Source organism: Vulpes vulpes, chromosome 10 (genome assembly GCF_048418805.1).
Source record: "Vulpes vulpes isolate BD-2025 chromosome 10, VulVul3, whole genome shotgun sequence".
NCBI lineage: Eukaryota > Metazoa > Chordata > Mammalia > Carnivora > Canidae > Vulpes > Vulpes vulpes.
The window spans coordinates 56,913,523-56,926,256 of NC_132789.1; the positions used below are offsets into that span (position 1 = coordinate 56,913,523).

Consider the following 12,734-nt stretch of genomic DNA (forward strand, 5'->3'; position numbering starts at 1 on the left):
CAACTGTACCTCCCGTCTTATCACTGATAATGTGCACACCCCAAAGCCACCAGGATATGGGATATGCTGGCATACTGTCAACAAACTCTCGGTTACCTGACATGAATACCGTTAGAACTGATTGGAGCATCTCCCTAAATGCTTAGCCTAAATTCTACTAAGAGAGATTAGTATTAACTTAGAGAACACTGCTCTAAGAAAAAGAATACTTGGGACACCCGGGTGGCTGAGCTGTCGAGCCTCTGCCTTTGGTTCAGGGCATGATCCGGAAATCAGGGAGGTCAGGGTTCGAGCCCTGCTTCGGGCTCCCCCAGGGAGCCTGCTTCTCCTTCTCCCTCTGCCTGGGTCTCTGCCTTCACTCCATGTGTCTCAAGAATAAATAAATAAAATCTTAAAAAAAAAAAAAAAAAAAAAAGAATCCTTAAGGTAAAACATTATATGCAGGCAGTAAAATGGCTGAGTGCCACAGGTAATGAATGTACATATCACAAAAAAATAATCGAAATCAAGCTTAAGATCCCACCACATTAAAATCAAGTTTATCTTTTAAAATTTTAAACCACGACTTTTAACTTTCAGAATGCTACAAGACGTGATTCCTCATATCAACATGTCTTGCATGATGATTACTTAAAGAGTTAAGAAGAGGTACTGACTAGCAGTCAAGTGCCTATCTGTGGAGTATTACCACTAAGCCAATATCCATCCTTTAAACAAATTATGAGAAAATATTTCTTCCTAAGAATGTCTCCTATTCTACTTTTAAATATTTGTTGCTTTAAAGAATTTCTAATAGCACTGATAAATTTCTCTAGTGATGCTGGGTAATTAGCCAACAGTAACAAAATATTTAGCAAAAAATTATGAAGAAATATGAATTCAAAAATAAAAATACTGAATCTTAGTCAAAGAAATACTAGTGGGACTCTATAGTTTGTCTATCCAATCAGTAAAGATCTTATTTTAATTCAGGGAAAATGGTCAACATGCATTCTTAAATACAGCCAGTGTTCATATAAACTTATTTTCTTTCTGGAGAGTAATTTGGCCATAGGAATATCAAAAACCTTAAGTCCATCTCCAGCTTTAGTTACCCATTTGTGAGATTCTAACATGAAAAAAAAATATGAATCTAAAGGCCTGTGCTTTAACATTTGTCTAGAAGGTTCTTCCAAAATTCAGTTAACATGCCCTTTCCTTTGCCTCTTAGCTCAAAGTCTTTACTTTTTCAGAGAGGCTTCTCCAATCTGCACATTCCGGCTGAATAAGATTTCTTGGTTGTAAACAGTCATATAATGCCCTATTTCTTTCCATCATAAGATGTCTCAAGTTTGTAATTACAAATTAAGTGTGAGGGATCCCTGGGTGGTGCAGCGGTTTAGCGCCTGCCTTTGGCCCAGGGCTCAATCCTGGAGACCCGGGATCGAATCCCACATCGGGATCCTGGTGCATGGAGCCTGCTTCTCCCTCTGCCTGTGTCTCTGCCTCTCTCTCTCTCACTGTGTGCCTATCATAAATAAATAAAAAATTAAAAAAAAAAAAAGTTCCTTTATAAAAAAGAAAAAAACAAATTAAGTGTGATAATTTGACTAAGGTCTATCTTTCCCAACTAACCAGAGCACAAGCGTACTACAGGGATTGTATGTGCTTTTGCCAATCACTGTACTGCATCCTTCAGGGGCATCCATAAAGCTTATATGGAGAGCAGCTACAATTACTTACTTCATCAAAAATAAACTTAGTATTAGCATGGAAGGTGCATACAATGGAATGCTTTGCAATAAAAAATGAAGCAGATATGGAAAGAGCATAGGGCATATGGCAAAACCCAATCTGGACAGGAAGATATCTATGAATATGCAAAGTCCTGCACATATTTTATGTAAACACTTCTGTAAAGATATACCAGAAAACTAATAGTAGTCACCTGTAAGTTACGACTGGGAGAAAGCAAGAACATTTCATTCTGCATTATTTGTCATTTTGCTAACATTTTGGAACTTGCCAGGTTGAATACACAATCTAAGTCCCGCAATTATCAAAAATATCAAAAATAACCCAAACTTATAAATTCAGATTTTTAAAACATTTTAACATGTACTCAGAAGAATGGCTGCACTGCTACCTTCCCTGTCCATTTCGTGGGGTTACATTTAGAATCAAACTTTTAAAAATTTTATTTATTTATTTATTTATTTATTTTTTATTTATTCATGAGAGACAAAGAGACACACAGAGAGAGGCAGAGGCAGAGGGAGAAGCAGGCTCCCTGCAGGGAGCCCGGGTCCCCAGGATCAGGCCCTGGGCTGAAGGCAGGCATCAAACCGCTGAGCCATCTGGGCCACCCTAGAATTCAAACTCTTAAAATGAAATTATTTTGTTTTGTTTTTTTTTTAATAAAAATGATCCAAGACAGAACGGATGGCATTTACTTCTTCAGAGGTATCTTCTCCAATCTGCCCTACCCACTCTAGTTAATTAGGTTTCTTGATTGTACACACTTCCGTTTTTAAAATCAGGCCTAATTTTGTAATTCCATTGTTTGGGTTGACACCATCTTTGCAAAAATTTATCTCAGGACAATTTCTGGTCACCATCTACAAAAATAGGAAGACTTAACTTGTGTTTGATAACTACTACTCAATAAACATAAGCGCTTTAAATTCTGTCCATTTTTAATTATCTTAGCACAGGGTCAATCAATCGTTCTGCAAAGTAATTAGTTGAGATGATTGTTAAAAATGTAGACTAGTCAATGTACCATGGTAACGTTAAGATGGTAACGTTAAGATGTTAACATTGAAGAAAACTGGGAAAAGGGCATATAGGAATTCTGAGTATCTCTACAACTTTCCTTTAAGTCTAAAAGTACAAATAAGTTCATTTAAAAGAGAAAAAGATTGATTCCCATACCCAGATCCTGAACCAACCAATCTGAAAGAGTAGACCCCAAAATCTCCATTCTAAAAAAGAAGCCCAGCCTCTGAGGCAGGTAGTTCTCAATCAGATCACCTTGAGAAAACACAGGTTTCAGTTAATACCTAGGGGTTTTTTTGTTTTTTTGCTTTTGTTTTGTTTTTTTTTACTTCATTCAACATCAAATAAAATCAATGAGAATATTTATCAGACATGAAATTGCTTTCTCAGACATCTGAAGAACTTCCATTTCTGGTAGTGACAAGCTAAATTATGCAGACCAATTCTACCAATAAAAAATATTTAAGTCCAGAAAAAATATTTGTTAAAATCTTAAAAGCAGGGCAGCCTGGGTGGCTCAGCGCTCCCACATCGGGCTCCCTGCAAGGAGCCTGCTTCTCCCTCTGCCTGTGTCTCTGCTTCTCTCTCTCTGTGTCTCTCATGAATAAATAAGTAAAATCTTAAAAAAAAAAAAAAAACCTTTAAAAAGTGAAGCTTTAACTACTGAGAGGTGAAATCAAAAGCCCCAGGCCTATCCAAGGTGAGAAATCTTTATAGCAACCCTCCACATAAAGCAGAACCAAAGTGCTATATTCTCAGGGACGACAAACCAGTACTCTTGGCCAAATAAACTAGAATCACTTTATCAGTGTTGTTCCAAAACTTCAAGCCATGAGCTTAAAGTGGTCTGCTTGATAGTATTCCTAAACACCTACATACCCAATATGAACGACATCTTTATCCTAGACCTCATATTTATACAAGTAGCTTTCAAGAGCAATAAGGGCAAAAGAATACAACAGAAACCTGTCCCAAAGACTTAAATATTGTCAAAAGGACTATAAACAAACATAAAATGACAAATGACCAATGACAACAACCATGCTTACTGAGTTTGAAAATAGAGTGTCTGCAGGAGTATCCGCACACAGTCATTAAAGGCTATAGAGCAAATTTGGCAAAGAACTAAACAGAACTTCAAGAAATAAAAATAATGGAAATCAAACTAAATGGGCAGGAATATCAGACTAAACACAGCTGGAAAGATAATTAAGTGAAGGAAGCAAGCTTAGAAGACATCTTCCAAGGATCGCCTGGGTGGCTCAGTGGTTGAGGGTCTGCCTCAGGCTCAGGGTGTGATCCCAGAGTGCAGGGATCACGTCCAGCTCTCTGCAGGGAGTCGTCTTCTCCCTCTGTCTCTCATGAGTAAATAAAATCTTTAAAAAAAAAAAAAGAAATCTTCCAAAATATGGTAGAGGCTAAAGGATGGAAAACACTGATGTTAAAAGATATTTGGGGATACAATAAAGTCTTAACAAAGATTTAATACAAGTTCTAGAAGTTAGAGGAGGGAATACAAAAAATATTTGAAAGAATCAAAAGCTAAGAATTTTCCAGAACTGATGGAAGATGGCCCTACAAATCCCCATCAGGATAAATAAAAAAGAAACTCACACTTAGATATATCAGTGAAAAGGAAAGACATTAAAGACAAAGAAGTCCCCTCAAAAACGCAACGATTCAGACTAAAGCCATAAAAGACACAATCCTCTTCTCTTCAATAGACCCCAAAAGACAACAGAGCTGTTGTCAATGTGCTGAAAACAGCCAACGATCCTAGAATATTATACGCAACTAAAAAAACATCCTCTTAAAGTGAATGGGAAAAATATATTTCTGGAAAAAATGCCTCCAGCACTCTCACTAATTCTATTAAGTATATTCTTCAGGCAGGAGGCAAGTAATCACAAATGGAAGATCTAATTTCCAAGAAGAAATAAGAGGCAAAAAGGATAACCGTATATATCTAAGTAAACATTTTTAACCATCACCACTCTTTTAGTATGTTAAAAAATCTGCTTCAGGCTCCCTGTATGGAGCCTGCTTCTCCCTCTGCCTATGTCTCAGCCTGTCTCTCCTGAATAAAAAATTTAAAAAAAAAATCTTAAAATAAAAAATTAAAACTACCACAACATTAAGTTAGTAGTGAAGGTGGGGGGAGCAGGAAACTGATTAAGTAGTCTAGTGTTCTTAAGTAGGCATGTTTTCTTTTCTAAGATTTTTATTTATTCATTTGAGAAGAGTGCACAAGTCGGGCGGAAGAGAGCGGGAGAGGGAGAGAGAGAAGCAGACTCCCCAATGAGCCGGGAGCCTGATGTGGGGCTGGATCTCGGGACTGGAGATCTTGACTGAGCTGAAGGCAGACGCTTAACCAACTGAGCCACCTAGGAGCCCCAGCAGGTTGTAATTTCCAAAATGACTCCCTAAACCAAACATGTAAATTTCAAGGTAGAAGAAAAACAATTTAAAGTTATAAAATTTTTTTATACCAACCTGAGAGAGGTTTAGGTTTAAACATCTTTAAGTGTTTTGTGCTTTCACAGTCCAAACTCTCAGGTAATTAGTAATAACGTTCAATGTAAATCAACTGAAGGCCATTAAAAAGTGTCAGGCAGGATTTAAGAAAATTCGACTACATCCCATTTATTTTTTTTTTTTTTTTTTTTTTTTTTTTTTTAATTTTTATTTATTTATGATAGTCACACAGAGAGAGAGAGAGAGGCAGAGACACAGGCAGAGGGAGAAGCAGGCTCCATGCACCGGGAACCCGACGTGGGATTCGATCCCGGGTCTCCAGGATCACGCCCTGGGCCAAAGACAGGCGCCAAACCGCTGCGCCACCCAGGGATCCCGACTACATCCCATTTATAAGAAACATATCTCTAACATAAGGATATAGTTTTCAAGTAAAATACAACCCAGGCCAAAAGAAAGCTGGTATCTCTGTATTAACATCAAAAAATAAAGTTTAAGGAAAAGCATTCCTAGAAATAAAGTCCCTTTATAATAAAAGATAGAATTCATTACCCAATGTATGTAATATGCAGAAGATCTCAATTCAAAGACATGGTTCATAAAAAATGTGACTAGAGGCAAATCTTAACCTGAGAACTTGTACACAAAGAAAATCTTCCATTGAAAAAAGAGGGGGAAAAATAAGTCACTGAATTAAACCACAAACTGATTACTTCGTGGTCTTGTAGCAGTTAGACGTCCAGACACGTGTTATCAAATCATTTCTCATCAGTCCAGAAAACCTGGCTCTAAGCTCTCCTGACTTTCAAGGAGAAGAAAGTGAACATCTACGAAGCTACTCCAAAGGGGCTACTGTATTATAGGCTTTCCTCCTATCTGCAGATAAAATACTAAGCAACTTGCTCAGCAACACACAAAAGGAGAGAAACTAGTAATTAAAATCTAACTTCCAAAACCTATGCCCAGTCCACTATTCCAAAAACCAAAGTGCCTATCAGCCTACTGTTACACAGACTGTACACTAGTGGATATTCCTTTATTTATTTTTTTTTTTTGGATATTCCTTTAGAGGAAAGGACGACCTCGTGGGTTAACCACCAGTCATGAAAAATTACCTATGTTTTTAAAGCTAGCGTTCAAGGGGGCCAATACTAACCCAAAGATAAGATTTCCCTTTACCTGAGATCTGACCTCTCCTTCCAAATGCACTTCAAGCAAATCTGTATTTAAGGCACTGCCATTCTAGGAAGAACGTTTTCAGTGGTCTGGGGGCTCAATACCGTATTTGGTTCCAACACAACCTCATAGTTAGAATAGCCTATTCTTTAGGCTCAATTTTTCAATTTTGGGGTGTCAACAGCCAACTTGGTTGGAGCTGACTTCCATCTCAAGTGTCCTAAGCAAAATGGACCCTTATTTGAGAATACTACATACCTTCTTGGCCAAGGGAGCTCAATATCTAGATTCTCACCTGATCCGAAACAGAAACACACCTGGGGTGGACTGAAAATCCAGGGAAAATTTACCCAGCAATAACAAACAAATCCAATTTATTCACATGGGGGAGGGAGGGAAATTACACTTACACACACACACACACACACACACACACACACACACACACGGCAGACAAAAGACTTAGGAGCCATCAACTAACTATATGTATACAAATTCCATGTTGGAAGAGGACGCCCTGACCTATAAATACTGGTGCTTTTCCTTGGACCCCAGTGGAACCCAAGCAAGTGTACTTTTCTTAAGTCCAATTTGTTGTATAGCGTAACAGTTTGACTCAAAGAACTCCCTTTAAAAACCAATACAAAAGCCTCCTCAGAAGTCATCATTCTGCTGATGGAAGAGGCTGTGCATGTGTGGGGTCAGGGGGGTTATGGTTAACTTTCTGCTCAACTGTTGTGAACTTGAAACTATTTCTAAATGTAAATTTCATTTTAAAAATTAGAATAACTACTAATTATGACAATTTTAGTTGGGAAAAAAAGTCATCATTGCTCTGTCATGTAACCTCGGAAAAGTCCTTTAACTGCTCTGTACTTAAGTTTCCACATTAAAATGTTACTACCTACTTCTAGGAGCATTAAATTAGTTAATAATACACAGAATAATGTGTGCTGTTACATTATTTACCCCTGTTGTGTTCCGTACCCTCTTTACCTTAGAAAATAATTAAAAGTAGTTAATTAAATATTATAGGTAATTAAATGTAATTATAGGCTCTTTGAAATTAGTCCTCTTTCCCAATAAAAATCAAAAGGTACAAAATTCTTGAATAAAAAGCTATCAAACCATGTAGCAGTAAAAAGGCAGAGTTGGTCACCGGAAGCCGAGGCCACTTTCCATGGCAATTGCAGTAATGTCACCTGGTGGTCTCCTATCAACGTACTAACCACTTACAAGGAGGAATGGAAGCAGGAACCTTACCTTCTGAACCATACTCTAATAAACCCTATTCTGCCCAAGAACTTATTATTCAGATAAAATTAATATGAAATGGCACTTAATATCACCATTAAACAGGTCCTTCATGTAGAGAAGGTTATAATTACTACTCTGCCCCCCACTTTTCTTTAAAGCATTCATCACAACATTTTACATCTTGATGACCAACGTTTGTTTTGCTCCTGTTTTAAGATATATGTCCAAAAATAGATGCTAAAATATTCACTCAAAAGAATCAAATAACAACACAATTACAGGTCTGATTAGACTAGAGGAACCAAACAGACCATCAGTTTTCAAAACTGATCAGGATTCATCCTCTCTAATCTTATTGTCACTAACATTTCAAATTTACAACCAATCAAAAAATGAGCAGATAGGTAGTATTTGATTTTCATATCTTTAAGCCAAACAGATTTTGCCTCTTTTGGCCCCCATAATTTTGGGGTTTTAGAACTCAGTCACCTGGAGACCATATGGGCAAGTTGAGTAAATAGTGAAATGAGCAATAGCATTTTGTGTTAATTCTGGTACAAGTGTTGGGTTTTGGTCGTGTTTCAAATCTCTAGAGGACAGTCCTGTGCCACACTGAACATTAGTTTCATATTCTGTCAATGGGCCCAGTATCAAAACGAGGTACTTTGCAACAGATAAGATTTACGTATCTTTCAAACTCGGATGAGTTTTTTGAAGCTGTATTTACCAAATCAGCATGATGCTGATCTGATATGATCATCTACTATGTCAAGGTTTCATAACCCATGTTTAGTTCCGTCCCTCCCCCAAGGGACTAGCCTTACACGTGAAGGGCACATTTTAGATGTGGACCATTCATTTGATCTCTTAATTTTTTTCTGATCTCTTAATTTTTTAAAAATTTGCATTTAATTTGAGTAACTTCAAACAAACATGAGACAGCCCAAAAAAAAAAAAAAAAAAAGGAGAGAGAGAGAAATCACTGTAAACCTTATTTCCCTTCCGACAGTTTAAAGCCAGTCCCTATCCTCCGCAGATCTCCCCCTTACCCAAAGGCGCAAGAGCCCTTAAGTGCGAACAGGCGCGTCATGGGAGCCGACCAGGAAAGAGGCCCCGGGGCTAACCAGGGGGCGTCCTGGCGCGGCTGCCCCCGAAAAGGGAGCCGGGCCTGCAGCTCCTCCGGAGACTGGCGCCCCGGGGCAGGCTCTCCGCGCGGCCCCCCTCGCCCGCCGCACCCGGCTCGTCCCGCCCCGCCCGGCAGCCTGACCGCCGTGACCCCCCGTGACCCCCGCCCGCAGGCCGCCGCCGCGGCCCCACGGTTCCACCCGCACTTCCCGCTCCCCGCCCCCAATCGCCTTAAAAACACAACTCGGTGAGGGACCCGCTCGGACACTCCCGTTAGGGACCAGGCGGCCGGGCCGCGCGCAGGGTCAGGGTCACCCTCACCCCCACCCCCCGCGTGAAGTCCCGGCGGGCTCCTCCCAGGCGCCGGCCCTACCACGGCCGCGCGACTCCCACCGCGGGGGGCCTTGGCGATCCCGGCGGGAGGCCCTGCCCCCCCCTCCCCGCGTGCGGCCCCCGGGGCAGGCCGGGTACGGCAAGGGCGCGCCCCGGGGAGCCCCGAGGTCGCCGTAGCTTCGCGGCCCCAGCCCGCGACTCCGCAGCGCCGGGAGCTCGGGCTCCTCCCGGGGCTCCTCCCAAGACCCCTCCGGGGGGCTCCTCCTCCCGGAGCTCCTCCCCGGCTTCCTCCCGGGACCTCCTCCGGGGCTCCTCCCGGGGTGCTCCTCCTGGGGCTCCTCCGGAACCTACTCCCGGGGTGCTCCTCCTCCTGGGTGCTCCTCCTCCTGGGTGCTCCTCCGGAACCTACTCCCGGGGTGCTCCTCCTCCTGGGTGCTCCTCCCGGGGGGCTCCTCTCGGGCTCCTCCTCCTCGGCTTCCTCCCCGACCTCCTCCCGGGGCTCCTCCCGGGACCCCCTCCAGGACCTCCTCCCGGGGTGCTCCTCCGGGGGCTCCTCCCGGGCTCTCCGGACGCTCCCCCGGGCGCGGCGGCCACGTGTCCGCAGGGCCGGCCCTCCCCGCGCGGCCGCCGCCTCCAGGGGGCGGAGAGCCCGGGCCCCGCGGCCGCCCCGCCCCTCCCCCGCCGGCCCTCGCTCCCCCGCCGGCCCCCCCCGGGGCTGCTCCGCGCGGGGAGGGGGCGGCGCTCCCGAGCCCCGGCTCCTCCGCGCCCCGAGCGCCTCGAGGCCGACTGGCTGCCGCGGCGGGCGACGCGGAGGAGCCGGGGCTCGGGCACCGCGGGGCCGCGCGGAAGCCCCCCCGCCCCCGCCGCCCCGCGGCCTCGGCTCCCGGGAGCGCCCGGAGGCCCCGAGCCCCGCGGCGCCCGCCCCCGGCCCGGCCCTCCCCGCCGCGGCTCCGCCGGCGCCCTTCCCGCTGGGGCCCCGTCCGTTACCCGAGGCCGGGGCTGCGCAGTGACTCAGGGCGGCGGCGGCGGCGGCGGCGGCGGCGGCGGCGGGAGGTGGGAGGCGGCGCCGCGAGCAGATGGCGCTAAAAAGGACCCGCGAGCCCGCCGCTCGCGCTCATATACAATTAGCGTCAGCACGTAGGGCCCGCTCCACCGCCCCCCGGGCCTCGCCGTCTCCTAGCAACGCGGGCGGGGGGCGGGCCCAGGACGGGTTGCCGAGCAACGGCGCTGTCCCGCGGCCGCGGCGCCCTCCCCCCGCGCGCCGCGCGCTCCCCGGCTCCGCGGCGCCGCGCCGGGCCGCGCCCCCGAGCCCTGGGGCTCCTGGGGCCGCCCCCCTGCACCGGCGCGGCCTGGGGCGCGCACAGCCGCCCGCACGCCCCGCCCTCCCCGCGCCCCGCGGTTGCTCCCCGCCCTGCTGCCCCCGGAGCCCGCGGTTCCCGGCTCCCGCCCCCCCCCCCCCGCGCCCCGCCCGCGCCCTGCCCCTTCCCGCGACCTGCGCGCCCTCCCGCTGCTCCGGTTCCCGCGGCGGCTGGAAAGGGCCCGGCTGGCCCGGCCCGGGGCGCTGTGTCCCGAGGACGCCGTTGGGGCATCCTGCGGGAGAAATAGCTTTTCTGTAAATCCTCAGGCCTTGGAAACCCATCATGGCTCTTTCTCATGAGACGCTGGGCTGCCTGCTGTCACTCTTCCTACACTAGTTCTCCAAGGGGGGAGGGGGGGCTCCCGCACCCTTTAACCGGGGAGGTGGAAACAGCCTTTGCATGATGCTAAAACGTGGTTTTGGCCTTTTGCGTTCTCATCCTCTTCGCAAGTGTAGGTGCAGTTTTGCAGAGACTACACGACTTGTGAGATGGAAACATTGAAAAAGGAAACAGATAATAAAATCTAGTCCTCGGCGATGAAACCAGACGTTAAGTAGATTTGCAAAAAACGTAAGACGATGCAACTCTAAATTTTTTGTTGTTGTTGTTAGGGAAAGTAGGAACTTTTCATATAAGACATACGTTTATGTTAATATTTAATTGATCCTTTTTAGATGAAATAATGAATCCCTTTAAAACGGCTTGATTTCTGATGTGATAAATAGCAGTATCTAGTGCGCAGGAGAGTTCTCTGGCATCCCCAAGTTTTAGAGTATACAGGGGTCCTGAGACCGAGAAGTTAGAGAACCTCTTCTCTAAATGCTCGCTCCTTTAAATTGCAGACTGCCTGGAGTCATCTTTTGTAATGCTCACACTTAACAACTATATTCCATTTTCAAGGTCATAGATTTTCTTCTTGGCATCCCCAACCTCGTTAAAGTTAGTTGCCTTTCCCACTCTAAGCTTCAGATGCCTCAGTTTGCCCATTCGTTTTGATTCTTCATATGTGATTCTTTTGTTTTCTTTTTCTTTTTCTCCTTCTTTAGGAGATCCTATTCGACAATGACGTAAGGTTAACAAGTAATTATCATATTAGCAATGACCCCTCATGAAGAAACCACACAGTACAAAAAGTAGGTAGACCAGTGCCCAATATGTACATGCACTTAACACTGATTTCAATGGAAGCCTCAAGATTCTTTTGTTCCAATCAAAGCTATGCACAGTCTGAGATAATTAGCACACTAGAAATGACCTAAATTACTTTCACCTCCTTTCTTTGAATCTTTGTGGTTGTAGAACTTCTGAGATCAAAGTTAGCTTTCGTGATGGTTTCTATCCCACCCCAGGAAGCCCCACCAATTTCAGTCACTGGTCTAAGACTCCTAATTTCTGATGCTTCAAGCCTTACCCCTCGATTGAAGAGCTTATCATTTACCAGTTTATATTTTTTCCCCTTTTCTCCAGCCTCCTCCCCCAGCTGCTTCCTCCAGCTTTCTCCTCTCCTTCTTCCAGTGTATCTTAGCCGACCTAAGAAATGAAACACTAGGGAGGCCTAGGTAGGTAGCTCAGCGGTTGAGCGTCTGCCTTCAGCTCAGGGCATGATACCAGGATCCGGGATTGAGTCCCTCATTGGGCTCCTTGCAGGGAACCTGCTTCTCCTTCTCCCTGTGTCTCTGCCTCTCTCTCTGTGTGAGTCTCTCATGAATAAATAAATACAATCTTAAAAAAATAAAAGAAATGGGGATCCCTGGGTGGCGCAGCGGTTTGGCGCCTGCCTTTGGCCCAGGGCGCGATCCTGGAGACCCGGGATCGAATCCCACATCGGGCTCCCGGTGCATGGAGCCTGCTTCTCCCTCCGCCTGTGTCTCTGCCTCTCTCTCTCTCTCTGTGACTATCATAAATAAATAAATAAAAAAAAAATTAAAAATAAAAAATAAAAGAAATGAGACACTAGTAAATTGCTAATAATGCAATATAATCTTTTAAACCATAGTTTGTAAATCTAAGACTCTACCATTAAAGTCAAGGGAAGGTCAATCGTTTATATATTCATTCAACAAATGTAGATCTGGGATATTCCCAAATATATATTGAGAACAACTTGAGACACTGGAAATACAACATTGAATAAGAAAGACAAGTTTCTTGGTTTTACCAAACTTATGTTTGAGTGAGGTGAGGCATGTGACAGTAAAGAAATCTTTTTTTTTTTTAAGATTTTATCTATTTATTTGAGAGAGAGAGAGAACC

At 44.8% G+C, this 12,734-nt stretch overlaps 1 protein-coding gene across 16 annotated transcripts in view; it reads right to left on the minus strand.

The window, feature by feature from the left end:
- Positions 1-10,987, minus strand: part of NAP1L1 (nucleosome assembly protein 1 like 1) — a 35,458-nt gene extending 24,471 nt beyond the window's left edge. For 3 of the 16 annotated variants that reach the window (XR_011994876.1, XR_011994875.1, XR_011994877.1), the window contains exon 1: positions 10,616-10,987. Coding sequence is in view for 2 of the 16 variants with exons in the window: in XM_072724412.1 (XP_072580513.1) it covers positions 10,616-10,778 (163 nt within the window). In the remaining 14 variants the exon portion in view is untranslated. Of the gene's footprint in view, positions 1-9,163; positions 9,223-9,436; positions 9,449-9,474; positions 9,719-10,110; positions 10,305-10,615 lie in introns of those variants that run through there. The other 13 variants (XR_011994874.1, XM_072724412.1, XM_072724411.1 and 10 more) reach the window with 9 other exon arrangements.
- Positions 10,988-12,734: the final 1,747 nt, after the last annotated feature.